Consider the following 27939-nt stretch of genomic DNA (forward strand, 5'->3'; position numbering starts at 1 on the left):
TAAACTACCAATCATGTTTTATCAAATTCTACTCAACTTTGGCTTCCTCATCACCCAGCGAATCACTCTGTTCACGTAATTGTAAAGGTAGCAGCAGACAAAATAACTTCAAATGGAATGTCCATCTTTGGGAAGAGAGAGAGAACAAAAGGCTTTTCTGTCAGTCGCCTAGACGAAATTTATTTTATTATATACGCTACCTATCCTACCTATTCCTTCAAAATTCCTACCAGACAACCGGAAAAGCCCTCCCGTCCCAGCCGCCACGCACGCGCGTGAACCGAACAAATGAGAAATCTGTTTCTTCTTTGGTCTTCTTCGCCTTGATATCTTTTTGTTTTTCGTTTTTCTTTTTGAGGAGGGGGGACAAAGGAAAAAATAAGGTCGTTTTATGCGGGGGGTTGATTCTATGATATGCCCAAATCCACCTCCTCTTCTCCGAGATAATAACTTTGTATCCTGTAACCGCCCTGTCCTTGTGCCTTCCCAACCCCCCTTAGTTCACGTTCACAACTGCCAAACCACTGTTCCGTGCCTTTGTATATAAAGTCATCAATCTCACGTGTATCATAAATCCTCCCGTCACCGGCTGTTTAGTAGCTGCTGGAGGTATGTTGAGAATTGCCTCTTATCCGTTGAGGTCGTCAAGGATCGCAAAAAGTCATCGCCGTTGATCCCCAGGCTGGGAAACAATTCGTTCTGCATCTGTTGGATGAACATGTCTCCTGTCTTGGTGTATATCGTTTGCTCCAATGCCGCAATTTCCGTCAGAACTTGTTTTGTCTGAGCGTCGGTGGACGGCTTAAAGCTGGGATTCCGCATCACCTCCCAGCATGTGGAATGGAACCTGTCCATCATGAAGTGATCGAATCCAGGAATTGCTGGGTTGGGACTGCCAGTTGGCGCCGTCGGCTCTCGTGAAATGGTGGCAACATCAGGACCACCCCAGAGAGAAGAAATCCGAGCCATAATGGTAAAGGCCAGCCGGCTCGGACCGAGGTTTCCATCCAGCGTCTTTGCCAGCTCAAGGATAGAAGCAATCATTGGCTCAAAGAAACCTTGGTTTGTTTCACTGATAAGAACTCCCTCCAACCCGTTGTTTAGGATGATCTGGATGAAAGAGAGGTATTCTCGCCTTAACTCGGCCAGCTGTATCTCATCATCCGTGCCAGAGATGGGCTCTCCAAGCCCTCCAAAGATGCGCTGAAGAAGTGGTGTCAACAGCATGTTAAGAACATCATATATTTCGGACTTGAATCCGAACACCACTTGGTCCAAAAGCCGCAAAAACATGGCCATCTCATCTTTGGATGAGCTTTGTGAGAGTAATCCTTCAATCCATTTTGGAAGCTGCGGGAGAACGGCAGCACCCAAGACACCCAGCAGTTTAGAGAAAGCAGACCTACAAGCCGTCCTGATTTCTGCTGACGAGTTCAGCTCACGAAGAGCAATGAGGATTGCCTCGGCTGCGCGAGAAAACTCGTCAGAGACAAGCTTGTCTGGTGGTCCACCATGCTGGTTTGATGAGGTGGATCCTGGAGTCCAGTCGGAGAAGCCGTGAGCAAGCGTTCCCAGTGCCATGACAATATGATGGATTTGCAAGGTCGCCTGCGCGTCGCCCCCCTTCGCTCGAGGAAGGTGGACCTCCATATCCTGAAATAGAGGATCCATTACTGATCGGGCATACAGTGCCTGGTTTTCTGCGGGTGTGCTATGCGTAGAAGAGATGCATCCGATAGCCTCGAAGAGGTAGAGTTGACTAGTGAAAAGAGCATCCGCCGAGTGATCGGACTCGTCCGACGACATGTCATCATCTGCATCCTCTCCAGGCACTTCGGCCTTGATGGGCAGTAAATCTCCAATCGACTGTATGACAGTTTCGGCGACGTTTCCTACGCGAGATCGAAGCTGCTTGATGAATCTGTGGAAGAGGTACCACGACCGAGTCTTGATGCGCACATGGTTATGATGGACTAGGCGCACGAAATTCTCCAGGACTTGGGGGATGTACTGGGAATGGGTCTCAAAAACGGCACAGTATCGGACGCAGATTTCCATGTATTGGAGAAGAATTGCAGGATGTGAGAAATTTGCGATTCCTGTAGTCAACTTGTTAGCTATATGCCCAGAGAGGTACAAGGAATAGAGCGCTTTTGATACTGCTTCTCCGATAGCAAACTTACCAGATTCGACCATTTTCTGCATCATGACCACCAGGCGCTCTGAGGCTGCAGAAGACGGTTGGTTCTTGGTGCCGAGTCCCTGATTTGGCAACGCAAGCTCTCCAAAGAGATACATTTCGTGCAGGGCAAGATCGAGGTCCCGCCAATCCATATGCGATCCCGCTTGGTCCAACGTCTGGAAAGTAGTCGCCACAAGGTTGCTCAGTACGTCCATATACAGATTCTGGTCAATGGCGGCGATGGTCTTCTGGAGATACTGCAGACGCCTTCTGAGTTCTTGAAACTCTGCCTCATCTGTTTGCTCGTCCTCATTTCCCCACGATGTTGTCTCATCATATCTCATTTTTCGAATGATAGCATTGAGTATCGGCGAGAGCATGGTGGAATATTCTTGGTTGAGTTGGCCCAATTTTCGGAGGAAAGTAAGAAGATCGGTCAATGACGGAATGACAGTCGAACACACTTCGTCGTATTCGTCGGAGAAGAATCGCAAAAGGAGTGGGAGGAAGCCGTCCAGGTGTTGCTTGGCGAGCGTCCGTGTTTCGTCACTAGCATTATTATCGTCAAGGGCTCTGATGATATCCGCCACCGTGGTGTTTACGAGCTTGGCAATGGCCTCGGCAAGATCCGTATCGTATTGCGGGGTGCCTTTTAAGTCGTTGAGCATAGGGCTGGCAACCAGCTGGCTCACAATGTCCTGCAGGTTAAGGAACGAGATCATTTCCATCTTGTCCGCCGACCGCATTTTCTTTCCGCAAATCTCGGTGAGGGTATCGATGGCTGTATCTCGCACCTTGTCTTCACTGCCAGTCCGCCCAACGACGGGCAGCAGCAGGTTAAGCATATCCTGACTGACGACAAGCGAAATGTCCATCCAGCTAACCCACTTGCCGAGAACCTTCAAGACCAGATCAATAACGACGTCGTTCCCACTGTATCTGGAAAGCAACTGCTTCCATGACTCGGCGACTTTCTGCATGTCCTGGGCTCGCAGCTGGTCCTTGAGTTCCGTATTTCGCTTCGAATCGCCGCTCTCTCGTGATAAAAGCATATCTGCAATCTCATCGTGCACTGATGATAGGACCCTCAGGTAGAAAAGAACACCAGCCACGTTGTCGACGTTCTGATGGAGTCCAGTCAAGTCGAGGAAATCGTCAACGAAGCTCTGCCAGCCGTCGCGGTAAAGGAAGACGAAGAGGTATGTCAAAGTCTGCGTAAGCTTGTTCTGAAGGGACACAGGATCGGGATCCTGCTGAGCACCAGCGCCATACCCCTGGCGTACATACTGTAACAAGGTATGTTTGAGAAAGGCTAGGCTCTCTCCATCAAGACCCTGTGTATGGACCGCAATATTGACCACCTCAAGACACACCATGCGCACGACCTCAGACGTCCGGGGGATTCGAGAAAACAGATTCGTGCATGCCTGCCATCCTTGCGGGTCGCTCCTCAGCTGGTTCAAATATTCAAATGCTTGCTCTTTCACCGACGGATCGGAAGCGGGATTCGACAGAATCTCGACGGCATTCTCGACCTGGAGATCACAACCGTTAGCTCTATGACAAAATTCAGGCAGTAAGGAAGAAACATGTCAGGTGCCAGGAAACAGATGTTCGCTAGAGAAACATAATCATGTGGTCTTTCTGTCTTCTACTTGTTTTTTCTTCCATGATGGCCTCAACGAAGAAAAAATGGCCGATGGCGGGGCACCGCAGCAAAAAGAGCAATAAGGCAGCAGCTGGGGGGTCTCGTGGCTACGAGACATGCAAACTGACGTACCTGACTCTCCATACTCGAAAAAGATTTTATATCACAAAGAAAAACACCAGTGTATGCTAAAATGGGATGCTGCTATAACTCTGGCAGCCTTGTGAATGCAGCATCCGCATGCTTATAATTATTAGGCGGCGACGAGGCTACCGCAAAGGCATGCCTAGGTCGGAAGGTTGTCGTTTTTTTCCTCCTGCTGCTGTCGTGGAAAAACTCGACCGAGGGAGGCAAGTCACGAGGTTCGGTTGGGACTCAAGGAGTTGGAAGTAGAGGAGAACCACAGCAGCCAAGGTCAGCTTCCACTCGTCGCTCAGACACAAAATGTGCGTCTTTATTCGCTATTTCAAAAGTCGGTGCAAGCTGTGGGGTGGTACATTTGGAAGAAGTTTGAAGCGGATGATTTTCGGGCAAAAATCCAGCGCTGTGGGCACGGACACCGCACTGTACTGATCCGTACTGATCTCGGAGTTTTTCGGTGGAAAGTGCACAGTGCGGGCGATACGAGCTCATTCGGTTATCATAGGTGCCGTGTGAGGCTGCGATAGTACAAGCTTGATCCAACCTCTAAAATGTGCAGGGTTGATATACCCAGATGAAGCTCTTGTAGCCTCAACATTTCAGATTGCGCTACGTTCGCTGGCAAAGGCTTATTACCAGCTCGGCTTACGAATTTCAAAAATAGATTCAGGTCGTACCATAGCCAATGGTATAGTAAATTCCCCTTTCTTCTGCTCACGTGAAGCTTGCGAAGTTAGCATCCATGCCATTCTATACGGTAAAGCCCAATAAGCACAGGCAGCGCAGCCCAAAGGGCGGGTGATGTTATCAGCGAATCCAGGAAGAGTTTATATCAGTCTGAAAGGGGGTGGCGATCGAAAGCACTTTTGCCACGGGCGTATACAGCGAGGTGCATGGTGCCGTAGATGGGTTATTGATGAGCAGACTAAGCAAATCAGAAACCAGATACCCAACTTAGGAGGCACCAGGTGGGCATTATATACATCTTATAAGCAACGGGGGCTCCGCTGTGCCATTTCTGCATGGATAATCGATCAACAAAGTCTTGGCCTCTTGTCTCCGGTACGCGTAAAACAGCACGGATCAAACCGTGTGACGTAGTTCCATAGCTGACGCAAGCTGATATTCGATGTCGTCAAATTCCGTATAATCGTACCCTATACCGTGATTGCAATTTACATACTTGTCGGTCCCGTAAACCCTAGATGCGAAGGAGATACTCAGACAATAGTCTAAGACTTTCTACAGAACACTGTTTAGGGCATGATTAGCCATGGGCTTCTGTGAGCACAATGGGTGAGACGTTGGTGGCAGATCAATGTTTGACGTTGATCTACCAGCATTTGATAATGAGGGCGCGCACGCCGCCCTCGCGGTACACATTTCCAGATTGGAGCAGATTGTTTCTCCGAGAGTCTAGCATCACACCCTAGAGATACTGAATCTGGCGATTTCCTCTCACTGATGATAGGACTTGGTATCAAACGGACCCAATGCTATACAGATCAAACCCGGAGATTCCAGAGCTGAGTTGAAAGGGCTGAGCATAACCATCGCTGGTGGTAACTCAAAAGCATTGTTACATCAAGGTAGGCAACCTTGAATTAACGATCAAGCGAAAGTTAGGAGCAGTATTCGTAACATTAGCCACAAAACATGGCCGTGCGCATGTAACCAACCGACATTCTGTCATTTCGTCTCTCATCTCGTGTCGGCGTTCAAAACCAACCTTATTTCTTGCTCGCGAGAGCACAATAGGCAATCCCAGGGCCTATGGAGATGACGATACCGGGGTGTTATCATCTGATGAGACTACCGGCAGCTACTGGCAATACGAGGACAAACAAGAGCGCCAGCGTAGCATGATGAGACAGTCGACGTCACTGCATAAAATGAAGACCCAAGAAGAGGCGAAAAAGGGATAGAGAAAGACGGAGAGAGCGCAGAAACAGCTTTGCGATCGACAGGAGCCATTACCGCCAAGCAGTGAAATGAAATCACCAGCTTGGACGGACAAGACGGAGTATCACAGCGCCAATGCAGCCACTGGGTCTATCGGCGGATAAAGGCAGGTCAGCCAACGCGCCGACGCGATGATCTATGGAGAAAGAGTTTAATTGAAGGAAACGCAGGGGAGAGCACGCGGACAAATTTACAAATTTACAGCAGCAAGGTACATTGCGCTTGTACTGCTGGTGGTGCAACGTTCAATGTTCTGCCTCTCCTCTCCGCTCACCGCCACCAGCTGCCGTGCAACTTTCTCCATCGCCACGATAGTCATGTTCCCTGTCCGCACTCCAGAAAATGGAGCTGTGCCGGTTCCCAATCCAGCTAAACAACGCTGGAGCTTCTAACCACCATCTTAGAACAGGGAGGAGCCAAGTCTTATTAGCACCCAGTAGCCTCGGGCTAATCATGGGCAATGGTCGCATCCCCCTCACTCGGCCGCAGCGAAATGCCGCCGATTCACCTTCTCATAGCAGCTTGGGCGCCCGAATAGCTTTGGCTGTGCCTGTCCGCGGCTAATTTGCGTTGCTCCCCCATCTTTTGGACTGGCTGACGAGACGCCTTTTCCCTCTGGCGACTCCACAGAATGCGGGCGGGTGCAAAGCAAGATTGGTTCGTGGCAAGCCACAAAAGACACAAATCTCCAAGAGATGGGCGGATGAAGAACGGTTCCTGCATTAGCGCACACACGGCGGGTTTTCTACTGTATCTTCAAGTGTACTTGTCATCGTGTTTGCTTACGATGCCAAATCTAGCACACGCAGGAGCGAGACTACCGCCGTATTTGCGGAGTAACAGACAGACTACAATATCGCTGTGACATCCATACTATGGATACGGATCCTCACCTCTGCTTCCAATGCCAGCTGCGATATTTACTAGACCCGTCGGGGGAATAGGATGAGGCAAGCAAGCAAGCAGCATTGCCAGCATCGGCTCGGCAAACTCCGCGGTGCGAGGACGAATGTCACCGCTTCTTTATTTTGTCCCATGCGACACTGCTTTTCGAGAAGCAGATTCCCAAAGTGCTAGCATAAGGACTGATAGGGAGCAGGGCTATTACTCGGTTGATGCTAGTCGCGCTGTCTGACGACTCCACCCAGTCAGCAAAGAGACCTGGCATGCCTTGCTAGTAGCACAAGCAATATGGAGCATCGCTGTGGTTGCTAGTATGAGGCAAATGCAGAGCTCTCTGCCCGGGCTCGTCTAGCAGTCCTGTAACGTGCCAAATGGCTTGGGTTTATACGGTGCACGTGGGGAGCTACTCCCTCCTTGTTGCTGTTCTGGATTCTGCTACGACAAGGGCAATATCCCCCTGGCATACGATGGTACCTGAATTTTCGTTTGTTTGGAAAGATCTGGAACTGTGCCAAGACATCTCTACAAGAAAATAAATACGACTGGCGGGTAGGTATGCTAATACCGTTCTGAGGAGAATCAAGATTTACCGATTCCCAACCGCTGGATCGTGCAAACGCACACGTCCATGGAGCAGTTGGTCAACGAACCCGAATCAGACGACACTACAGAGTATTGTTGCTCGAATGAAATAAGTCGCCACTAGTATTAGTGAGGGAGCCCGGGCTGTAGACGGCGTCTGGAGAATCCCCTGCTGCGAAGACATATCCATTATGGGAAGGTTGGATGGACTCGGCAGCTAGATACAGTACATGGAATATCATCCCCGGCGGCGCTGAATTACAGCAAATGCTAATTGCTATTTCGCAGGAGGTCGGCATCTGAGCACAGATGCAACATCAACTACAAGATGCTACTCGGCACTACTCCGTACTCACTTTATTGTGATAGGATGAGCTGCTACGACTGGCTTCAGGATGCTTCACTTGCTCAATAACAGAGGGACGGGCCAACTTCGCCAATCTCGCCAACCTCATGCAAGCGGCAGCCTTCTGTCGCCCCCCCTTCCTCCCTCCTTGCGTATTCCGCTGGGTTTGCCGTAGCCTGGACAGCACTGTCATCAAACGCTGTCCTTTCGGAGCCCACAAAATAGATCAACTTGAGACTGGATTCTGAAAACAATGGTGCAGAGGCCCGCCTCCCGAGTCCGATCGGTCAAGATCCTCAGCCGTGTCACTTTGGAACAGCGTTAGAACGTGATGCCTGTGCGAGGCAGCACAATACGAGCTTGGACTATTGGGTTCCAGAGATTAAAGTGCAAGCATAATTACACTTGTAACCAGCGGAACGATGAAGCCGGCGACTAGCACAACGTCGACGAGGTACTTGTTCGCGTACTCCGTCCTCTCTTCTCCGTAGAGGGTATTGCTGCCGAAGAAGCTCCAGTCATTAACGAAGGCCAATTTAGAAGGTTGAAATGAGAGCATGTATGTCTTGGTTGAATGTTACTATCAAGGACGGTGAGCATTTCACAGGTCTAGAAGGACGGCGGTAATTAACGACCCATCCCTAGGTGCTGTACTGTACAGTACTCGTATGCCGCTACCATGACGAGTATTTCCTTGCTCATAGACAGATGTTATGAGTGAGAGTGAGCGCCGAGCGAGAGACCGACCTCTGTCTCATGGACGGGCGCCATTGCTTTGGTCGTTAATGCCCAATTGCTCACAGCGATTTGCGCATCAATTACCTCGTACGGAGAGCTCGCACAAAGTGGCCAAGACAGACGCAGGGGTCCTGGCCAATGGGGAGGTGATCTGTTGCCGCTGCAGGAGCACAAACACACAACCCGCATGCTGATGTGGTTGCTCATTCGCGCGATGGCCCTGGCCGTTTGCCACACAGTATGGAGCGATGTTGTACCTGCAGAAATCAGAGACAGGGGTTGGCTGGTCTCAAGCCCGGGATGGTTCGTGGGTCTTCCATCTTGGCTCTTCTGAGAGGCGGATGAAACTGGCGCGACAAGCATCTCCACCACGACATCCACTTGTGAACCCCCTAGATTGGCATCCGTTCTGGACGCAATTTCCCGGGGTATCCAATGGGTGGCAGTCGAGGTGAGGTTGTTCTTTTGTCGATATGGCTATTAATATGAGGCCACGTTCGGTCGAGGAGCTTCTTCTTTTTTCCTCTCTTTCCTCCTCAGCCCACCAAGCACAATCGCCAGCTCGCTCTGACTTCGGTCGTCCATTCTTTCAAACAAACCAACCAGCAAACAAAGCTTTACGCTTTCACACACTCTTTCTTCAACCAACAAAACTTCTTCGTTCTTCTAGAACCACCAAAAAAACAAGACATTCAAGATGCGTTTCACCGTCGCCGCTGCTGTCCTGGCCACCTCGGTCCTCGCCCAGGAGCCCGTCTCCACCGACTACACCACCGAGTTGGTCACCATCACTGCCTGCCCTGAGACCGTCACCAACTGCCCGGCTCGCCAGCAGACTACCTCCGTGGCCACCAACTACATCCCCCTGACCACCTCTACCGTCTACGCCACCTCCATCCACACCATCACCTCGTGTGGCCCTGAGGTTACCAACTGCCCGGCTCACAGCACTGTCCTGTCCACCGAGACCGTTGCTGTTTCCACCACCATCTGCCCGGTCACCGCCACTGCCACTCCCACTGTTGTCCCTACCTCCCAGGTCTGGTCCAACAGCACCGGTGTTGTCTACCCTACCGGCCCCGCTGGTGAGAGCTCTGCTCCCGTCTCCGTCCCCGTCTACAGCATTCCTGCCGTCTCTTCTCCCGTCTACAGCGCCCCCGCTGGATCTTCCCCCGCTGTCACCAGCGGCTATGCTGCTCCTACCGGCGGTGCTCCCGGCGCCCCCATCAGCTCTGCTGCTCCTGTCTGCCCCAGCAGCTCCGTCATCGCTGTGACCAAGAGCTACACCACCGTCCTCACCTCTGTTGAGTACCAGACCGTCGCCGTCCCCTGCCCTACCGCCCCTGCTGGCGGTAACGGCGCTCCTTCCGGCACCGGTGCTGTTCCTCCTCAGCCCACCGGCCCTGCTGGCAACGGAACGTAAGTTTTTATATACATCCTTTTCGATATTGATATTTGAACTTGATAAGCTAACACTTAAACCAGCACTGGTGTTCCCCCTCCCGTCAACGGCGCTGCCTCTTTCGCTGGCTCTGCCGTCTTCGCCGCCGTTGCCGGTGTCGCTGCCCTGATCCTCGCTTAAACGTTTCCTTTAAGTCATTTTTGAATTAAAGGCCTGCGGGACATGGCAAACACACACGACAGGCGCCCCTGAGATCTGGTTGGACATGTACAGAAGTTGAACTAGAACTTTTCTTCAATAATACTAGAGTTTTACGGCAAATCGGGATTATACCCCTTGGAGTGTGTATACTTAATATTCTAATTGTACGGGCGTTCGCGGGGACGATTCCCGTCAGACAACCGACTGCGGGCCCTGTCCTGGATGTCTTTTTTTTGAACGAAGCATTTTTTGGTCACGAACTGAGATATCAAACTTTTTAACGACTTGTGCTTTTCTTAGCCTTTTCTCAAAGATTACATTTTTTACCTTTTTACAATCCCGTGTCTGCGTCTGCTTCCCATTTCGTGATAATGTTTTTGATTCGTATAGATCTCGAAAGAGAGGGACCTGCTCTTGACTCTGAAAAAGCGTCCTTTTTCCCCCTGCTCATTGGAGCGTATTCAAATCGGCTCTATGGATCCACCCATGTCGATGCTCATTTCGCAAAGCGCCCAACTTGCCTCTGTGGGCATAGCTCGGTGCGAGTGACGGAAATTAGGCCGAAAGAAGGTGACGGCCTCTGCTGATTGGTGGGGGGATCGAGATGAAGTACCACGCGACAATGCTGTGCGGGTTTGACACTTGAGGCTTGAGGGGGGAAAGAATAGCTGGCTGTGATCTGTGCGTAACACGTCAATGGAAGAGGAGGGGGCGTATGGAGTATTATTGTGGTAGTTTGGTATTTGGCCTTGAATTGTATGGGATTCTGTTGGATTACATCAGACGGAGGATCCGAGATGGATGGGAGGACTGTGCTTTGTGTGAATAGATGTGAGGCTTTTTGGTCGAGGTTTGGGACTGGGATTGCATTGGTTTGATGTGTATTTTTAGATGTTGGGTTGCTGGTGGTGCTTGTGCGTTTTGCGTTGAATAACATTGTAGCTTATTATGGCTTCCACAGATGTGGGTATCTGGTAGTCAGTGAAATAGGAGAGCCATCATGCATTACAGTGGAAGAGAGCATGTGTGACCATGAGAGCGGTTGGGCAAGGATGTCATGTACTGTGCAACTGTGAAACATGGAAACACAATGCAGTAGCACAGAAGTTAAGCATCAATCGATGCGAAACAACGGCCTCATACTACCACGTGGGATACCACAATGGTACAAAGACCGATAAATGGTTGGTGTTGTTGGTTCGAGATTGGCAACGAGATTCTGTGTCGGGTAGGGTGAGATGGAATGTGGCCCACTGAGTCGTATCGGCTGTATAAGACATGTGCATCTCTCTTTTCAACTGTGAGAGCGGTCTGCTCCGAGTAGGGGGGATCGATGATAGCGGAGCGTTAGTTGTCTTGTGTACGCTTTGATATCCCCCAATGTGGCCTCTCTTTTCTTTCTTTTGATCTGGTGACTCTCAGGTTATACTCCAGATCGTGAAGGTATCTGCGAGAGCCGATGTCGTAAATCTAGCATCGAGGGACTTTACCAGCGGCAGATGGGATGCGGGATGTTTCCACCATGAGAGCAATTTGGAGACCAATTGATATATTGGGAAGATGTGTATGAAGTACTTCTGCTGTTAATTTGTGCTCGTAATTGATCGGTGTCGTGATATCGTCGAGTATTGGTATGGTCCTTGCGATGCGGTCAGTGCTTGGCACATTCCAAAACTTACATCCACCTGTCTCGCAAAATGAGGTATTGGCGCTATTGGTGCTATGATAGTAGAACCAAAGGACAAATTACTGTATCTGGTAAAAGAAGAGATTGGAGCAGTAGACCTCGTATAGAGCCCATTATTCATCAAGACTTGCGAATCGCGGTGTATGAAACGGAGAAGGAATGAGAACCAGACACGAATGCCGTTTGATAGACGAACGAGCGGGACCTTGACTCGTATTGATAAGGGCCAGTAAGTAGGGAGTAATTTGGCTTGCCGTGCTAGCCATGAGGTTACGTGTATTTGCCGAATGTACGGAGTACGGAGTAAAGCCATGTGTTGAAAACCACGTGCTGAGATGGTGAGCGTTCTTGCTTGAGTGCGTGGTGAGGAGCCAAGACTTTACTCTCCCCTCTGGATCGAGCTATTTTTCCCTTGTGGCTGTGCTGTACTGTAGGGCAGGGCGTGGGATGCGTGATGTGACGAAAGTGCATACGTAACGGTGTCGAGACTTGGTGTTTGTTTTCCGACTAAGGATCGCGATGCTAGTATAAGCCGTCTCGATGCGAAAACTAGCGTGATTCTTCCTTTTGGCGTGGTTCCGTGATGGAAACATCAACATAATTTGTCTCGTCTTGTTTCCTTAGTGATTTTGTGATAATAGTAGATAGTAGTCGATGTTGGGAGATGGAGAGAGAGATGGAGAAGCGCTGACAGCACTTGGCCGGATTCCACTGGTGGATGACTCGAATCGAATTCCGTACTCCGTATTCTTCGCTTGAAAACAACAAGAAAAAAAAACTAAATAGATTGAAAACAAGAATAAGAAAAAACTGATGAAATGAACGAGTCGGTGGCTTTGAACACGTCAACCTGCTCCCCCGCTGCGGTGCTTGTTGGGGCCTATCAGCATCGCGAAACGCAGCTTGGCTACGGAAGAAGGATCTGAAGCCATCTCGCACTCGCTTAATATGCTCTTCTAGGGTGAGGCTTGACGGTTTTAATCGTTTAATCGCCCGCCAGTTGGTAGAAGGCGCCACAAATGACCCGCTTCGTGCTGACGGCAGTGCAAGTGACCGCGTCAGTTCCGATCCTCCGCCCGAATCCCTATTTTCCCTATTTTCCCTATTTTTCGATGGAATCTTCTCTCTCTTCTGCTTGTTCGCACTCGTTTAGCCCAAGATGACAGGGGGAAGCATTTCCTTATAAGGGAAAAAAAGGCAAAAAGTGGCTGATGATTAAAGTTGGCGATGCAAACATCAGCCCACCATGCCATTCTCGGTGCCGAGCGAGAGCGAGCAGCACGTTTCAATCCCGTTACGAGGCTTATCGCTGCCATGCCATTGCACCATTAGACCAGTAATAATACCAAATTGGGAGTTTTTGCGATGCGGCTAGCTGAGCTGAGCCACGATGGCAGCTCCTCCTTCGCATGCCGTAACGCTGGCCGCGGCCCTGCGCATCATCGGTGTCGAGTCCCTCTTCTCAGCATCTGCGTCGAACGATGGCAGTGGCGCCACCTTTAGCATTGATCCTTGTGATTTCACTCGTCTCCTTGGTTTTGTCTGGGCGTTTTGATAAGGTTATGCCGGGATGACGCTGCGTCGTGGCCACGAATGCTTGGAGGCTTAAGGCTGGGTTTCGTTTTGGGCTTTGTTGGCCATGTGGAGATTGCCGAAGGAGTGCCTGGAACGAGAGCGAGGAGAGACGGGGCAATGTATTGTCCAACGGAGCCGCGCATGGATCTGGGCCGGAAAACTTGGCATTTTCTGTTGACGACGATAAAGGGACCCCGTTTCCCCTTTGTGCTGCAAGAATATTGAGAACACATCAACGGCTCTTCTGCATTTACAAAAGAGACACATCCTCCTATTTATATATTTATATATTGATACCCCAAGTCAACAAGCCCCAACAAGAGCAAAGCAACCAATTCGACCAACGGACCTATCAGAGACACGGAGCTCTATCAAATCAGACAATCATTAACCCAACATCACACCACCACCGCCATGTCTGGACGCCCGCCCCCTGGAACCATCACCTTCGGAAGCGACACAACTTGTAACTTGGACACATGTCCCGCGGCATGGAGCATTCTCAGCTATCGTCCCTCGCTCGCCGCAAACACTGTCTTTGCCGTTCTCTTTGGCATAGCCGGAATCGCTCACCTCTATCTCGGTATCCGATGGAGATCGTGGGGTTTCACCATTCCCGTCATCATCGGCTGCGTCACCGAGATTATTGGATATGTCGGCAGGATAATGCTGTGGAACAATCCCTTTTCCTTTAATGGCTTCATGATCCAGATTGGTAAGACAAGATGCCCATTCGAGAGTTTGCCCTATTCCCGCTTTACCTAGGCTAATTGATGGATTTCAGTCTGCCTCACTATTGCCCCCGTCTTCTACACGGCTTCCATCTACGTGACCTTGTCCAAGTCAATCATGTTTCTCGGCCCGGATCTCTCTCGCTTCAAGCCGCAGCTGTTTTACTACATCTTCATCCCTTTTGATATTGTCTGCCTCGCCCTCCAGGCTGCAGGCGGTGCCATGTCGGCAAACACCACTGGCTCCAACAAAGTCGGCATCGATGTGTCCCAGGCAGGTCTCAGCCTTCAGGTCATCGTCCTGACCGCCTTCATCGTCACCTTTGCAGACTACATGATCCGCTACTTTCGGTCTGGCCGCGCCTCTGCATGGGGCTGGCGCCTCACTACCTTCTTCGCCGGCTTGACAACCGCGACGTTGCTCATCCTGGCCCGTTGCTGCTACCGTGTTGCGGAACTGAAGGACGGATACAGCAAGGGACTCATTAAGGATCAGACAACGTTCATCATCCTGGAAGGTTCCATTGTCTTCTTGGCGGCCATTGCACTTTGCTTCGGACAGCCGGGACTGGGACTGAAGCGAGAAAGCATTGACGAACAGAAGTGGGAGATGGATACCTCATTCACTTCACTACGCACATCCGATCAGCGCAAGGAGAGACTGGGGAGTCAGGCGGGGAGTCAGGCGCCGATCGTTTAGACTTTTGTATGGTTGTGGTGATGGAGTTGGAGTTGTGGTTGGATCTGCAGCTGGAGTTAAATATGGAATGTGGACTGGGATCGTGACATATAATTGCTTTTCATTTGTTTATTTGTTTTTTAGACTGCTTTTTTGGTGGAGGGATTTTGATAGATGGATGGTCTTCTTGCACAAAAGGGATAGGAAGCGTGGGTTTGTCTTTTTGGTAGCTGCTTTGATTATTTTTGATTTTTATCGAGAGGAGAATGTAGACAACTACTGTTTAATGCTTATCAATCTTTCATTAACCATCTATATCCATTACAGCTTCTTATTTTGTTCCTTTTCCCCGTGAGTTGTTGAGTATATTCACAAAGAACCAACATTTATCCAGTGTCTTATCCGCTCCCCTTATCGCGGGTCTCAACGGCCCTCCTCGGCCCCGCTCTGCCGCCTCCAGTGTGCCGCTTCCGGGAACTTTTGGACCTCGAGCTTCCAATTTTGCCCAACGCCCGCCTGAACCCCTCTGGAACCCCTCCATCCCTCCATACCATCCCGGTAGAACGAAACTTCTCCGCACTCTTGAGAATTCCCTCCCAATTTTCCCTTGTCACAAATCTGCATGATCTGCTCTTCGACAGCGAGACGGTCGAGGACAGCAATCCAGTCTTTGGCATTTACCAGTCCAACAACCAGAACATCACCGTTTTCGACCACCGCCTTCATCATGGCTCCTCCTCAGGCCGCGCTCGACTTTGTCGACTTTGTCAACTCTTCTCCCACTCGTATGCATATTTTCCAGTTCCTTCATCCCCTACTGGGTTCTAGTATCTAACAATTTGTTCAAGCCTACCACGCCGTCAAATCTGCCTCTGCCCTCTTCGAAAAGGCCGGCTTCACCCTCATCCGCGAGCGCGACTCTTGGGCATCGGCCCTCCGCCCCGGCGGCAAATACTACCTCACCCGCAACGGCTCGTCCATCGTGGCCTTTGCCATTGGCCGCAAATGGCGCCCCGGCAACCCCGTCGCCATCGTCGGCGCCCACACCGACTCGCCCTGCCTGCGCGTCAAGCCCGTCTCCAAGAAGAGCAACGTTGGCTACTTGCAGGTCGGCGTCGAGACGTACGGCGGCGGCATCTGGCACTCGTGGTTCGACCGTGATCTGAGTCTTGCTGGCCGCGTCATGGTGCGCGAGGGCGAGAATGTCGTCCAGAAGCTGGTCAAGGTGGACAAGCCGTTGTTGCGTATTCCTACGCTTGCCATCCACCTGCACCGACAGGCAAACTTTGAGCCCAACAACGAGATTGAGCTGTTCCCCATTGCGGGCCTTGCCGCTGCCGAGCTGAACAAGAGCAAGCCCGAGGAGCAGCCCAAGGGCGAGGACGCCATGGAGGAGGACGAGGACTTTAAGCCGCTGGAGAAGATGACGGTGCGCCACCACCCGGCCGTTCTCGACGTCGTTGCCAACGAGGCCGGCGTCGACGTGGCCTCCATTGTCGACTTTGAGCTGGTGCTCTACGACACGCAAAAGTCCGTCATCGGCGGCATCAACGACGAGTTCGTCTTCTCGCCCCGCCTCGACAACCTGGGCATGACCTACTGCTCCGTCGAGGGCCTCATTTCCTCCGTCAGCGCCCCCGACGCCCTCGATGCCGACTCGACCATACGCCTGACCGTCTGCTTCGACCACGAGGAGATTGGCTCCCAGTCTGCCCAGGGAGCCCACTCCAACCTGCTGCCGTCGGTGCTGCGACGCCTATCCGTCCTGCCCGGCAACCGTGACGCCGCCAGCGACGGCAGCTACGAGCACGTCCACCACGAGGGCGAAGAGGCCACGGCCTACGAGCAGACGCTCTCCCGCTCGTTCCTCGTGTCCGCCGACATGGCGCACGCCGTCCACCCCAACTACGCCGGCAAGTACGAGTCGTCGCACCAGCCCGCCATCAACGGCGGCACCGTCATCAAGATCAACGCCAACCAGCGATACGCCACAAACTCGCCCGGCATCGTCATGCTCCAGGAGTGCGCCCGCAAGGCCGGCGTCCCGCTGCAGCTCTTCGTCGTCCGCAACGACTCACCCTGCGGCAGCACCATTGGACCTGGTCTGGCTGCCAAGCTGGGCATGCGCACGCTCGACTTGGGTAACCCTCAGCTCAGCATGCACAGCATCCGTGAGACGGGCGGCACGGCGGACGTCGGAAACGCCATCAAGCTGTTTGCCAAGTTCTTTGGTAGCTATGGCGAGATTGAGCCCAAGATCCTGGTTGATTAAATGGGGTTGAATCAGGTTGGTGTAAATTTTTAAGTTGGCAGAAAGCATACTTACTTTATATAAGCTGCGTATAACGCAACGCAAAGCAAAGCATTCATGTAGTGGGCAGTTGATAGTTTCAGGCGTTGACGGGAAGGAATTGGACGGGGAACACGAAACAAGGACTGAAAATTATCTCCAAGAGAATCATATTCTAAAATGGTGAACTATGAATGTGCGCCCTTGTATGGACATGCGCCCTTGTGCAGACATTGACTGAACAAAATGGTACGCAAAAAAAGACTAAAATAAAGTAGAAAAGCCGCTTTATTGAAACAGATATAGTCATTGTACTACTTCAATTTGTTGTTCGCTGCGTGTAAACTCCCATCTTTGCCGCCATGACATCGTCATCATCATCATTCAAAGAGTTGTGTGTCTAGCTATTATAACAATACAGTATTCATGACATCAAAATTGGATCCCGAAATACTTCATTTCCTGTTCCCGAGATTGAAAAAAATAAAAACAAAGACAAAGATAGATATAGTCAACAACAACACCCCGCTGTTTCATAGTCTATCCACGTCCTCCGTACAAGTGCTCCTTAATGACGATACCGGCGCCGGTGCTGGACTTGACATGAACACCCTCGAAGGAGAATCTACATCACTTATGGCGAGTAGAACAACTTTGTCTCGTTCATTCCCAGCTTCCTGCGCATCGACATGATCAGGCGTGTTGCCTCTTGTTTCCACCACGACGCTCTCCTGAGAAGCAGACATAGTCACTGCATCTGATCTAACCGATAGCACCGATGATTCCTGCGATAACGCCGGCACATGAGGGATCGAGTCCGCGCTCCGAACCCTAGTGTGTGTATTCGTCCGTGCCGCGTGGGCAAATGTATTCGCTCGTCTGCGCGTCGCGGTCGATGGCGGGAGAGGCTTGCGCTGGAGTTCGGAGAGGGGGACGGAGGTTTGGCCGGTGCGTAGCTTGTAACCCGCGAGGCCGAGGCGTAGACGGAGGATTTCTGCCTTCTGCATGGCGAGGGTGACGCTTTGTTAATTGATATTCTTACTTTACAAAGAGCTATGGGAGAGGACGTGGAGAGGACGATATTTACCTCTCTGGCTTGTTCCCTGGTCAAAGCTCGAGGCCTCGTGGCAGCTAGCAAGGTTGTGGCCGCTGTTGCATCTGGCTCTGTTGCCGTCGTCCAGGAAGCATCTCCGGCGGAGCTATCAAACAGGGAACTTGTCTCAAGACTGGGTGACCTCGATCGCGTAGCCTATACATATTTCTCCGTTAGCAACAGTGTCAAGCCAACCGCGCGGATTAGCTGTCTTGTTGTTGTTGTTTCTGCTATTACGTGGAATAGCATGGCCAAAGGATGGCGAGTATGCAAGAAACATCAAGACAAAGTAAACAAAAGGAAAGCCTGCTCACCCCATCAACACACGTCTTCTTCGGCACCGGACTCTCATCTACCATTTCACCGTCGTCTTCCCCCGCAGGCCGTTTCTTTGCCTTTGACGACTCGCTCCCAATCAATGGGCTGCTCACTAGCAGAGCCGACGGCGTCAGCAGCATTGACGATCCCATCATGATCATTTTGCTTGCGATTGGTGTTGTTGACAACGCCGCGTTCGCGTCTAGAGAGCCGAGCACGGCGCGTCGTTTCATGGGCGACGAGACAGCTTCCATTGTGTTTCCAAGTAGGCCCAAAGTCTAGAGAAGAGGGAATATGTCTGAATAAACAAAACCAGAGCGCGGCAAGAGGGAAAGATACGTCGCGCCCACTGGTGGGGTGTTGTGTTAGCGGCAGCGCAAGATCGCGTGTGCGGGTAGGAATCGACACAGAAGGGCACCAGTATCGATGTAGATTGATACGCTTAGTATACGATTGTCCTACTGGAAAAAGTAGAAGGCAATGCAATTGGCGTGTCCAAGGCACCAAAGACTTCGCGAAAGGCCGTTGAATGCCGAGCACTCAAGTATGTAGGTCTTGTGCTGTTTTGGAGACGGCACGACACAAGAGACCAAAGCGCCAACACAAGCTCAATGGAGATGATAGCTCTCAAATCACCACACAATCGACGAGGGAAAAAGAAAAACGCGACAGAAACGACGAGGATGCTGCCAAAGTACTTCAAAAGAAGAAGAATATTGGTGATAAAAACAAAGAGTAAATAAACCCCAGACGCTAAACCATGTCCCCTCCGGCTCGGCTTAGAGCGAAACCAACCTCGTTCTTCACGCGGCTTGTCCAGGCGCGACCGCACCCCCGAAACGCCCCACCTGCCCTGCCCGCCGCGAAAGCACAGGAACGGAGGAGAAACCGGTTTGTACTTTTGTAACTTTTTATCTTCTTCTTCTTCTTCTTTGCTTGCTCTCCCCCTTCCCCCACACTTATTACTGTATAGGTACGGAATAGCTACTCCAAAAGACACTCGGGAAAAAATAGAACTCTCCATAGCAACTACAGTGACTACTTAGTACTATTTTCCCCCTGTCCATACCACATCAAGTCTAGCCCACCCTCCCACCTCGCCGCGTCCTTCCTTCCCGTCAAAACGGAACCGTGTCGTCGGGATTGCTCCCCTCCATCCCCCATCAGGCTTAGTGCTCAATCTCAAAAGCCACGAGAAAAAACGGGCAAGTTAAGGCAGTGGGGAAAAGCAGAAGCTTCTTTGACGTCTCGCGCTAAGGGGGAAAGAAACCACACACACCAACAACCTAAGCATGCAGAAAGGGCTGGACTGGCTCCATTGATCTGATCTGATCCCCCTCATCGGACATCGGATCCGGTCACATCACATGCAAAAACACCAAAGACTTGCTATCCTTACGTAACCATAGCAAGACATGCACAATAGATGAGCAAAAGACACAAATCTCGTAAAATTCTCACTTGTTCCGAATAATTAGACTCATATTCGTCATGTAAATCGCTATATTATCCACCGGTCCTCGCAAATTCCTCCCCCATCTCGTCACGTTAATAAAAAAAAAGCAACAACTTGAAATGAAAACGGCCGTGGCAAAAGAAAGAGAAAACGACCTCTAAAGTCACGCGTGTGTCCGTTCAATAGCATCCGTTGCCTCCTTGTCCCAACGCCAGTCGCACCCTCCCTGCTCCAGATGTTTTTTTCTTGAATTTTTCTTCATTTTTTCCTTTTCAGAATTGTGAACCCCCCTTTCTTCGCCTGTTGTCCAATAAACAAACCACTGCGATATCAGTCATATCATAACGCTGGGTATATATCCTGGGTCCTGGGCTCCAAAGAAACAAAAACCGAGATAGAGAGACGTAAAATGGAACAAGTGGATAAAACGAGAAGAAGAAAAAACTGGTATATATAAAAGATCCTTTGCCTCTTTGCTTTTTCCGAAACGGTATACGTATGGTTGTTCTCCAAGTTCAAATCGCTTTCGCTAAGGGGAGGGACAAAAATAGATAAAAACAAAAGACAAAAAACTGTTTGCTTTCAACAATCCATCGAGTAGTGGCTCAGATCAAACTCAAACGGCTTCGTAAAGTCCGTTTGCATAGAACCCCAATCTGGAACCCCCGGCCGTCTATTCAATAGAACTGGTTCGAGTAAGGCCAGGGCTTCGTCAGGTAGACTTCCGTCATAATTAGCAGCGTGAAACTCGCTCATGGGATCCTGATCTAGGCTGCGCCAAAACATTGTAATGTCAAGGGCAGCACCTTCAGAAATATCACTGTTGGGCTCGCTCGCAACGTCCTTGCCTGAGTCCGGCGTACCCTTTGGTGTGAGCATCTTGAGTATCTTGGCATCATGACTGGCGGCCGGTAGTCCATGTTCGAAACCCAAATTCTGGAGCAACGTCTGAGGATCAATGGTCGAGCTGGCCCATGGATCCACTTTCATAATGTCACTGGCCTGCTTGCCCTCACCGGATTTCGCGCCTGTATCTGACTTGACACCAGTCTTGGCATCTTTGCTCATGGAGCTGACCGACCTCTTCATGCCTGTGCCATCCTGGGACACAGGTGTGCCGGCCATGTTTCCGGAACCTTGGCCCTGCTTTGATGTGGAAGTGCTCATGGCTTGGGCACCATCCACAGCCTTCTGCTCCTTTTTGACGCTGCCGTCAATTTCCAAGCCCAACGCCAGCGCGAGGTTCTCTTGCAAGAATTTGACCGGATCTTCCTTGGGCTTGGTATGCTCTTCCTCAATGTGATTCTGGAGTGCTTGCTCGCTGTGGAAGCCAACATACGACATATCGCAGTCGGGCTCAGTGCAGAGGATTACGGGCTTTGGAGTACCTTGAGGGCGGCGCATATCGGGAGAGACATTCTTTGCAATCTGTGGCGAGGGGGTGGCTCCCTGAGACGACTGACCAGACTGTTGTCCACTGGCAATCTTTTGCTTCTTGCGAGCGGGCGGTAGCTGCAGGTTGAGGTCCTTCGGCTTGCTCATATAGTTTGGATTACCATGAGGCGAAGTTGCTCCGAATGGGAAAGGCGGTTGGGTTGTCGTCGGTGCAGGAGGGGGCTGGCCTGCTTTGTTGGCTTGTTTCTGCTGATTCAACTTGTTCAATGCCTGCGCATTCTTCTCTAGGTTGGCAGCGTTCAACGGAGCGGGGTGTGCTTGCTGGTTCTTTTGCTGTGTCTGCTGTTGAGCTTGTTGAGCTTGTTGAGCTTGTTGCTGAGCCTGCTGTTGGGCCTGCTGCTGAGCCTGCTGTTGCTGCTGCTGTTGTAGAGATAATTGCTTCATTTGTTGCCCCTGCTGCTGACCTGGCGCCTGCGCACCAGGCTTCATCATATGCCGGCCTATTACACTGGCTGCCAAGTCCTTGGCCATACTCTCCAGCATAGCGCGAGCTTGGTCCAGATCGGAGGAGCGGATACTGAAAACATCCTTCATTGCCTCCATCTGTTCGCCATCGACGTGTTGCTTAATGATACGCAGTCGCTATGATCCAAAGTTAGCATTGATCCTAGTGAACAACATTCCTAGCCATCAACTTACAGTTCTAAAGAACATCTTGGCACGTGCATCATCTTGTGTGATGGCGTACCATTTGCTCAGTCCACGTCCGACCTTGCTCATGTCCGAGACGATTCGCTTCAGCTTCTGCGCAGTTTCCGCATACTCTTCGGGGCCCATTGGAATGTCCACCATCTGTTCTTGGCTAAATTGTCTCTGCTCTTCTTGCCCAATAAGCTTGAGGCGGTTGAGGGAATCGCCAGCGGCTCCTGTGTTCGCGGCTGGCACCTTGCCGTGATTCTTCAGGATCTGTTCATATCTAGCTCTCTGTTCGGGAGTCAAGGATGCTTCCTGCTGAGGTGTAAGCGGCGTAAAGTTGTTGAACTTGGGTCCCATCCTCTGGATTGGCTGCTGGGCTGGCTGTGGCGGTACCGCCGCCGATCGTGCGGCGGGCGTGGGAGCTTTCGCGCTGGCAGTATCAGCACTGTCGTCTGGGTTAGGACGCTTGAGGTTTTTCGGGGGCTGGGATTGGTTGTTGCGCGTCTGGTTCTGGTTTGCGTTTGGCTGCTGCTTCTGATTGTTCGCTTGCATCGAGGCAGTCTGGCTCATGGCATTTGGCATCGTCTGCGCCTGAGTTTGGGGAGTGAGATTGGGTTGGGGCTGCTGCTGAAGCATCATGGGACCTTGAACCCCAGGCATGTGGTTGGGTGTAGGTTGTTGCTGGTTAGCCTGAAGTTGCGCTGCCTGAACCTGCTGGACTCTCAACGACTGCTGTTGCTGCTGCCAGCTAGTCCTCTTCATCTGGAGAATCATATTCCGGAGTTGATCGTCGGGGACGTTGACCAACCCAGGCTTCTGACTCCGAATATGCATCATCTCCTGAGCTGATACCTGAAGCAGCTGTGGGGGTATATTGCCTGGCATCGGTCGCTGCATGTTTGCTTGCTGGTTAGCGGCCATTTGCATGGGCATATTTGGATTCATGTTGAGAGCCTGTCCCGGTTGCTGAGGTAGATTGCCAGCCCGCCTCTGCATAAGGACCTGAAATTGCTTCTGCTGAAGAGCCAGCAGCTGATTGCGGACATGTGGTTGAACGTTGTTGTTGTTTTGGTTGATCCATGCCTTCAAATCTCTCCACTTCTTAACCTCTACGGGCAAGCCAGTGATTTGGTTAATGATATTGGGAGGCAAATCCATCGAATCCATCAGGAGCGCAAGCTGAGGGCCTTGAGGCGGTCCCATACGTCCCATCTGCATTGCCTGTTGCTGGTTGCCTACACCAGTGCCATTCCCTTGAGGCATGGCCTGAGGACCAGGGCCCACGTTGGCCCCCATTGGACCAAACTGGTTCGGAGGACGATTGGCCATCTGTTGCTGCATCATCGGGTTGCCACCATTCATCGCCTGCATCTGCTCCTGGCGCTGACTCTGCCACCGCCGCAGAACCTCGGTGAGCTTCTCCTGGGGGAGGCCATTGATGGCTTGCCTTTGTTCTGGGGTCATGTTGGCAAGCATGGCATTGAATGCGGCATTGTTGGGCCTTTGGATCCCTTGGTGAAACCGCTGGTCACCAAATTGGACGCCAGCTTGCGCCATGCCCTGCGGTCCCATGGGGTTGATGCCGCCAGGCCTTGTTACGGGAGTATTCAGCGTGTTCATGCCTGGGCTCTGCGATGTGGCCATGCCTGGTCCTATTTGCTGATTCTGCATCTTCATTTGTGCCTGAGCCTGCAAAGCTTGGGACTGCTGAGCGGCTTGGTTTAGCTTGGCCTGCTGTGGCTGCTGTTGTTGCTGGCCGGCTCGAGGCGTCTGGTTCTGTACCTGCTGATTGGGAATATTTTGGCTTCCAGGCTGAGGAGTGGCGGTGTTTCTTCCAGCGCTATTGCTTGCTGGTACAACGACTTGACCCGCCTGTTGAGCCATTAGGCCGGTCATTTGCTGATCCTTGATGCTCTCCATGTTGGGAGTAAACTGTGAAAAATCGTGAGCGGAGATGGACTGTGGGTCAGCGTTCATCATATTCTGCCTCTGCTGTTGGAGTGCTTGCTGGCTATGCTGCTGCTGCATCATGGCGGCCTGAGGGTTGGCTTGATTCGCAGGACCATTTTGCTGCTGCTGAAATCGGCTATTCAGGGACGACTGCTTGAGAGCCTGGAAGGCTTGATGTTGGTACCACCAAAGAAGAGGGTCCTTCGCCTGCGCGTGGAATTCAGCAAGCTGCTGAGCGCTAAGCCTCGATTGCAAGTGCATTCGTGTGCTGGCTCTCTGCTGTTCCGTGGCTTGATTCATCAGCTTGGTTGCAAGTTCGTTGACCTTGGTCCTATCAGCAGGTCCCAGCCTCGCCATCTCAACAGAGAGTGTTGGCCTATTAGGGGCGCCTGGCATGCCCATGGCCTGTTGATTAGGGCCCATGCCGCGGCCGGCTTGACCTGCCATGCCCATAGCGATTTGTTGTTGCTGAAACAGCGGCTGTTGAGATTGTTGAGGCTGCTGCTGGGGCATCTGGTTTGCCTGCATGTTTTGCATATGCTGGAATCCCTGTTGGGGAGTCTGTCCGGCACCACGTCCCATCTGAGCTTGCAACATCAGCGCCTGAGCTTGGGCTTGGGCTTGGGCCTGAGCCTGTGCCTGAGCCTGAGCCTGGGCTTGAGCATGGGCATGGGCTTGTGCTTGGGCGTTGGCGTTGATGCTGTTCTGAAGGTTGGGCTCATTTGCTTGTCGCTTCTTGAAGAAGTCCATGATCTTGTTAGCCATGGCTTGGTCGTATGCTTCCTAAATTCGTTATGTTAGCCGAAAGGGGTTCTCCTTTCACTTCTCCTTTCTTTTCTTTGAGAGCCATTGATACGCACTTTTGTGGGTGATTTGTGAAACACTTCTCGTTCGAATTGGCAACCAAAATCAGTTGCCCGGTTGTAGTCGAGGCCACCCATTGCCAGGGATATATTAGATATTCTGGAGGTAAAAGTTAGTTCACTTATACTTTTATCGGCAATTTCCGCGGACCAAGACTTGGGGTACGTACAAGTCTAATGTTTTGCCCATCCGTTCGTTGGCAGAGAAGCTTGACTGCCACGTCATGCCATTCATTGGTGGTGTGTTTTGCTGGATATTCTGAAAAACAATCTGCTGTAGCTGATTAGGCGTTGGCTTTCGCATTTGTTGAGGAATCATCGGGCCTCCCCCAGCCATGTGCTGCATATTGGCAGCCATGGCCGCTTGAGTTTGCGCCAGACACGCTCCAAGCCGGCTCGAGAGCTAATCGCTATCCCAACTAAGTCGGACAGAGGTCGAATATCGCGATGGAGGTTGATTCGGAGAGAATCGACCAATCGATGTTTTGGGAAGGTAGTTCTTTTGGGGCAGATACGGTGTCGGTGGGATAAGGTGGGCGGGTGGACGAGCAGATGGACGGTCTCCTAGGCCGATAAGCAAGTAGCCGTCAAAAGGTCGCTGCAAGGTGCCTCGATAGCCTCCAAAGCTGCCTATATTATCCCCGTAGGGAATGCACCCTCGCAAATTCTTGGGCCGCGATCGGGACAGACAGTCGGGTCGCACATGCGCTCAATATCAGAGGTGGGCTTGAGCTGAGGGCGCGGCGTGTGTGGTGAAGTCCTGGGATCCAGGCGCTAAACGTATCGATGTTGTGGTGGTAAACAACAAGGCTTGCCTCAGATGCGATGCAAAAGAGCTGACGGGAGATGGTTGGCGATGGAGATTCCGAGCCAAGGTCGATGGTGATCGCCGAATGGAGGATATCGATGTGTCGTCGACGTTGTGAAAGGGTAAGAGTCGGCGGGTAAGCAGCGAGAGGGATATGACGGGCTGCCAGCAGAAATTGTTGTGAGCGGCCCGGTCAAGACACGAGAGTGGCGGATAGCGTGAATCCAAGGCGGAATCTCGAAACTGAAGTTGAGAATCGAAATGGAAGAGTGGAGAGAGAATCGAAGAGCAACTCTGCGAGAAGACAAAAACAAAATGGCTTCCGCGACAGGGTTGAGAAGGTGAGAGGAGGGAAGGATGAGGTGAATGTGACAAGGCGGGAGAAGAGGGATTGTAGGGCGAAGAGAGAGCAGTGGGAAAATCGATGGAAATCCAGGCTTGGGGTAGAGGAGAGAGCCTAATTCCACTAGTTGGGGGGGTACGTAGGTACCTGCAACTCGGCATCTTGCTGCAAAAGGTACATGTACCAGGTACCGCATCGCACCGCACGGGACACAGGGCAGCAGAACATTCAACTTTGGAACTAAACCTTACGGGCGACAAGGCGGCTCACCTCCCGCCTGACCATTTGCATTTGATCAGGTCTCTCTGACTCGGCACTCACATCCTCACTTGGCACAATCACAAGCCCGCTATTTCAACTCCCGCGATGACAAAAGAGACGATGCCGATCTGGAGCAGGCAGTCCAAGCAACGGAGATTTCAGAGGGGAAAAAAAGCGACCTGGATGGACATGGAGCCTCGCCGCCAAGAGCGAGCGAGGGAGAATGGGCGGTGCCGCTTATGAGCAGCGACGTGTACATGCCCAGCTAGCGTTGTATTAGAGTTGCAACAGGCAAAGCCATGCTACGGTCCTGTCGACGCCTCGATTCGCGGCCCTATCATCAACGATTGCATTGCTCTGCTCCTCTTGCTCCCTATGTACGAGTACCTACCAGTCCAGATTGCCTGCCGCGCATGTGTCAGTGCCAGTGCCAGTGCAGCCAGCGGAGGGTACCCAAGCAAAGACGCCCGGTATGGATACGTGGATCATTCGGGGGAAAAGCTTTTGAGCCTGGCCTGGCCTGGCCTGGCAGTTGTCTGGCGCCTGGGTCGTGCAGTCCTGATCAAATTGTAGTAGGGCTTGGACAGATTGAGGCCAAACAGAGGCGTGGAAGCCTTCTCGCGGCGAGTGGACCAGTCCAGGATCCCATGTCCCTGTCGACATCCCTGTCCGGCTATCCACTCAAATTAATCCTTGGACCTGGCACTTGCTACTAGGGTCGCTAGTAGGGATCCAACACCAGCTAGTCCTCCGTGGCAGTGGCTCTCTTGGTATTACAGTTACTCGTCTTATTTAAGCACGTTGGCGTTTGTCCTCTTGCTGAGCAAAGAGTGAGCGAGCGATAAGCAGTAGCTGTACAGTAGGCGAGAATTGAGACGAAAAGACTGCGAGAACCATTCCAACTCTAGTACGAGTATACAAGCACTCCCGACTTGAGTAGAGCAGGGTTGCCCAAGTGTGAGATTGAGCCCAAGAGGTAGGTATGAAGCAAGATGGGGTCTCTCTCTACCAAGTCAGACTCGCCATTGTCACGGATCATGCAGGCGGGCTGCAGAGCACCAGGCACATCCCTTGGTAGTGCTCTACCTGCAGAATTCAATCATCAAGTGGCCATCTTACATGAGGTAGACTGTGCAGGAAACAATCCATCGCATCGTTGTTAGAGAAAAAGGGAACAGGACCAGGTTGGGTGGTTTTGTCCGGAGGTACCTTGTGCTGGGAATGCTGGCAGTGTGCTAGCAGGTACATGTAGACCCAGGTCTAGCGCAATGCATGGGCACCACCACGCAGCGCCTGTGGTTGCTCGACCCCTCTTCTCTTTTTCTGCTTCTCACTTCTTAACCTAGAGGCTTGTGAGTGGAAGTCATGCTTGTACGAGTACAAGTACAGGTCTCCCCTGGCAGAGAAATGTACCGGGGAGATAAACGGTGATGACCACCTTGTAGGTCGAGTACCGCTGCTGCGAGATGGGTTTTGGGATAACGACACATGTACCGTAAAGTACCTACTCGTAGGAGAGACTCGTAATTGGCAGAAGCCGTGCAGGTGATCTGCCTCATCGTTGAAGGCGACTTCGTACTAGGCAAGACGTTGGCACCAGACGCGTCATGGAGAGCTACTCCCAGGTACCGTAGGATTGATTCAAAGTGAGCAATAGGAAGAGCATGTCTCTTTTTTTCGTGCCCTACG

At 51.6% G+C, this 27939-nt stretch overlaps 8 protein-coding genes across 8 annotated transcripts; 3 read left to right on the top strand and 5 right to left on the bottom strand.

The window, feature by feature from the left end:
• Positions 1 to 46: 46 nt before the first annotated feature.
• On the bottom strand, positions 47 to 4319 carry V8C40DRAFT_240966 (Ran GTPase-binding protein LOS1). The gene is made up of 3 exons (XM_083214922.1): positions 3963 to 4319; positions 2184 to 3717; positions 47 to 2099 (listed from the first exon to the last, which is right to left on the bottom strand). Exons 1-3 carry the CDS (start codon positions 3972 to 3974, stop codon positions 583 to 585), a joined length of 3063 nt encoding a protein of 1020 aa, XP_083074882.1. The 5' UTR covers positions 3975 to 4319; the 3' UTR covers positions 47 to 582.
• Positions 4320 to 5404: 1085 nt separating this feature from the next.
• On the bottom strand, positions 5405 to 6056 carry V8C40DRAFT_240968 (uncharacterized protein). Its single transcript, XM_083214923.1, has 2 exons — positions 5655 to 6056; positions 5405 to 5569 (listed from the first exon to the last, which is right to left on the bottom strand). Exon 1 carries the CDS (start codon positions 5943 to 5945, stop codon positions 5784 to 5786), a length of 162 nt encoding a protein of 53 aa, XP_083074883.1. The 5' UTR covers positions 5946 to 6056; the 3' UTR covers positions 5405 to 5569; positions 5655 to 5783.
• A 2520-nt stretch (positions 6057 to 8576) lies between these two features.
• V8C40DRAFT_240972 (uncharacterized protein) lies at positions 8577 to 10439 on the top strand. The gene is made up of 2 exons (XM_083214924.1): positions 8577 to 9921; positions 9988 to 10439. Exons 1-2 carry the CDS (start codon positions 9200 to 9202, stop codon positions 10082 to 10084), a joined length of 819 nt encoding a protein of 272 aa, XP_083074884.1. The 5' UTR covers positions 8577 to 9199; the 3' UTR covers positions 10085 to 10439.
• Positions 10440 to 13691: 3252 nt separating this feature from the next.
• On the top strand, positions 13692 to 15270 carry V8C40DRAFT_189884 (RTA1 like protein-domain-containing protein). Its single transcript, XM_083211848.1, has 2 exons — positions 13692 to 14082; positions 14152 to 15270. The coding sequence occupies exons 1-2, from the start codon at positions 13782 to 13784 to the stop codon at positions 14796 to 14798; spliced, it is 948 nt and encodes a 315-aa protein (XP_083074885.1). The 5' UTR covers positions 13692 to 13781; the 3' UTR covers positions 14799 to 15270.
• Positions 15271 to 15504: 234 nt separating this feature from the next.
• On the top strand, positions 15505 to 17049 carry V8C40DRAFT_274088 (aspartyl aminopeptidase; the record flags this gene model as incomplete). Its single annotated transcript, XM_083220567.1, has 2 exons — positions 15505 to 15562; positions 15626 to 17049. The coding sequence occupies 2 exons, from the start codon at positions 15505 to 15507 to the stop codon at positions 17047 to 17049; spliced, it is 1482 nt and encodes a 493-aa protein (XP_083074886.1).
• A 325-nt stretch (positions 17050 to 17374) lies between these two features.
• On the bottom strand, positions 17375 to 19216 carry V8C40DRAFT_240978 (Whi5 domain-containing protein). Its single transcript, XM_083214925.1, has 3 exons — positions 18475 to 19216; positions 18155 to 18316; positions 17375 to 18068 (listed from the first exon to the last, which is right to left on the bottom strand). Exons 1-3 carry the CDS (start codon positions 18730 to 18732, stop codon positions 17601 to 17603), a joined length of 888 nt encoding a protein of 295 aa, XP_083074887.1. The 5' UTR covers positions 18733 to 19216; the 3' UTR covers positions 17375 to 17600.
• Positions 19217 to 19926: 710 nt separating this feature from the next.
• On the bottom strand, positions 19927 to 25374 carry V8C40DRAFT_190021 (uncharacterized protein). Its single transcript, XM_083211850.1, has 4 exons — positions 25009 to 25374; positions 24836 to 24938; positions 22029 to 24758; positions 19927 to 21971 (listed from the first exon to the last, which is right to left on the bottom strand). The coding sequence occupies exons 1-4, from the start codon at positions 25194 to 25196 to the stop codon at positions 20517 to 20519; spliced, it is 4476 nt and encodes a 1491-aa protein (XP_083074888.1). The 5' UTR covers positions 25197 to 25374; the 3' UTR covers positions 19927 to 20516.
• Positions 25375 to 26273: 899 nt separating this feature from the next.
• Positions 26274 to 26943, bottom strand: V8C40DRAFT_240981 (uncharacterized protein). Its single transcript, XM_083214926.1, has one exon. It carries the CDS (start codon positions 26911 to 26913, stop codon positions 26638 to 26640), a length of 276 nt encoding a protein of 91 aa, XP_083074889.1. The 5' UTR covers positions 26914 to 26943; the 3' UTR covers positions 26274 to 26637.
• Positions 26944 to 27939: the final 996 nt, after the last annotated feature.

This window comes from Trichoderma camerunense, assembly GCF_050948025.1.
Source record: "Trichoderma camerunense strain CBS 138272 chromosome Unknown V8C40scaffold_6, whole genome shotgun sequence".
NCBI lineage: Eukaryota > Fungi > Ascomycota > Sordariomycetes > Hypocreales > Hypocreaceae > Trichoderma > Trichoderma camerunense.

Excerpts from the sequence above, each read along its gene's own strand:
- V8C40DRAFT_240978 (XM_083214925.1), bottom strand. The coding sequence starts at position 18,732 with ATGGAAGCTGTCTCGTCGCCCATGAAACGACGCGCCGTGCTCGGCTCT. Across the intron at positions 18,317-18,474 it reads AGAAGACGTGTGTTGATGGG|GCTACGCGATCGAGGTCACC; the intron begins GTGAGCAGGCTT and ends AAATATGTATAG. Across the intron at positions 18,069-18,154 it reads CCAGGGAACAAGCCAGAGAG|AAGGCAGAAATCCTCCGTCT; the intron begins GTAAATATCGTC and ends CTCGCCATGCAG.
- V8C40DRAFT_240968 (XM_083214923.1), bottom strand. The coding sequence starts at position 5,945 with ATGGCTCCTGTCGATCGCAAAGCTGTTTCTGCGCTCTCTCCGTCTTTC.
- V8C40DRAFT_240972 (XM_083214924.1), top strand. The coding sequence starts at position 9,200 with ATGCGTTTCACCGTCGCCGCTGCTGTCCTGGCCACCTCGGTCCTCGCC. Across the intron at positions 9,922-9,987 it reads GGCCCTGCTGGCAACGGAAC|CACTGGTGTTCCCCCTCCCG; the intron begins GTAAGTTTTTAT and ends CACTTAAACCAG.
- V8C40DRAFT_240981 (XM_083214926.1), bottom strand. The coding sequence starts at position 26,913 with ATGTCGACAGGGACATGGGATCCTGGACTGGTCCACTCGCCGCGAGAA.
- V8C40DRAFT_190021 (XM_083211850.1), bottom strand. The coding sequence starts at position 25,196 with ATGGCTGCCAATATGCAGCACATGGCTGGGGGAGGCCCGATGATTCCT. Across the intron at positions 24,939-25,008 it reads ATGGGCAAAACATTAGACTT|AATATCTAATATATCCCTGG; the intron begins GTACGTACCCCA and ends TTTTACCTCCAG. Across the intron at positions 24,759-24,835 it reads TTCACAAATCACCCACAAAA|GAAGCATACGACCAAGCCAT; the intron begins GTGCGTATCAAT and ends TAACGAATTTAG.
- V8C40DRAFT_189884 (XM_083211848.1), top strand. The coding sequence starts at position 13,782 with ATGTCTGGACGCCCGCCCCCTGGAACCATCACCTTCGGAAGCGACACA. Across the intron at positions 14,083-14,151 it reads TGGCTTCATGATCCAGATTG|TCTGCCTCACTATTGCCCCC; the intron begins GTAAGACAAGAT and ends GATGGATTTCAG.
- V8C40DRAFT_240966 (XM_083214922.1), bottom strand. Across the intron at positions 2,100-2,183 it reads GCAGAAAATGGTCGAATCTG|GAATCGCAAATTTCTCACAT; the intron begins GTAAGTTTGCTA and ends AGTTGACTACAG.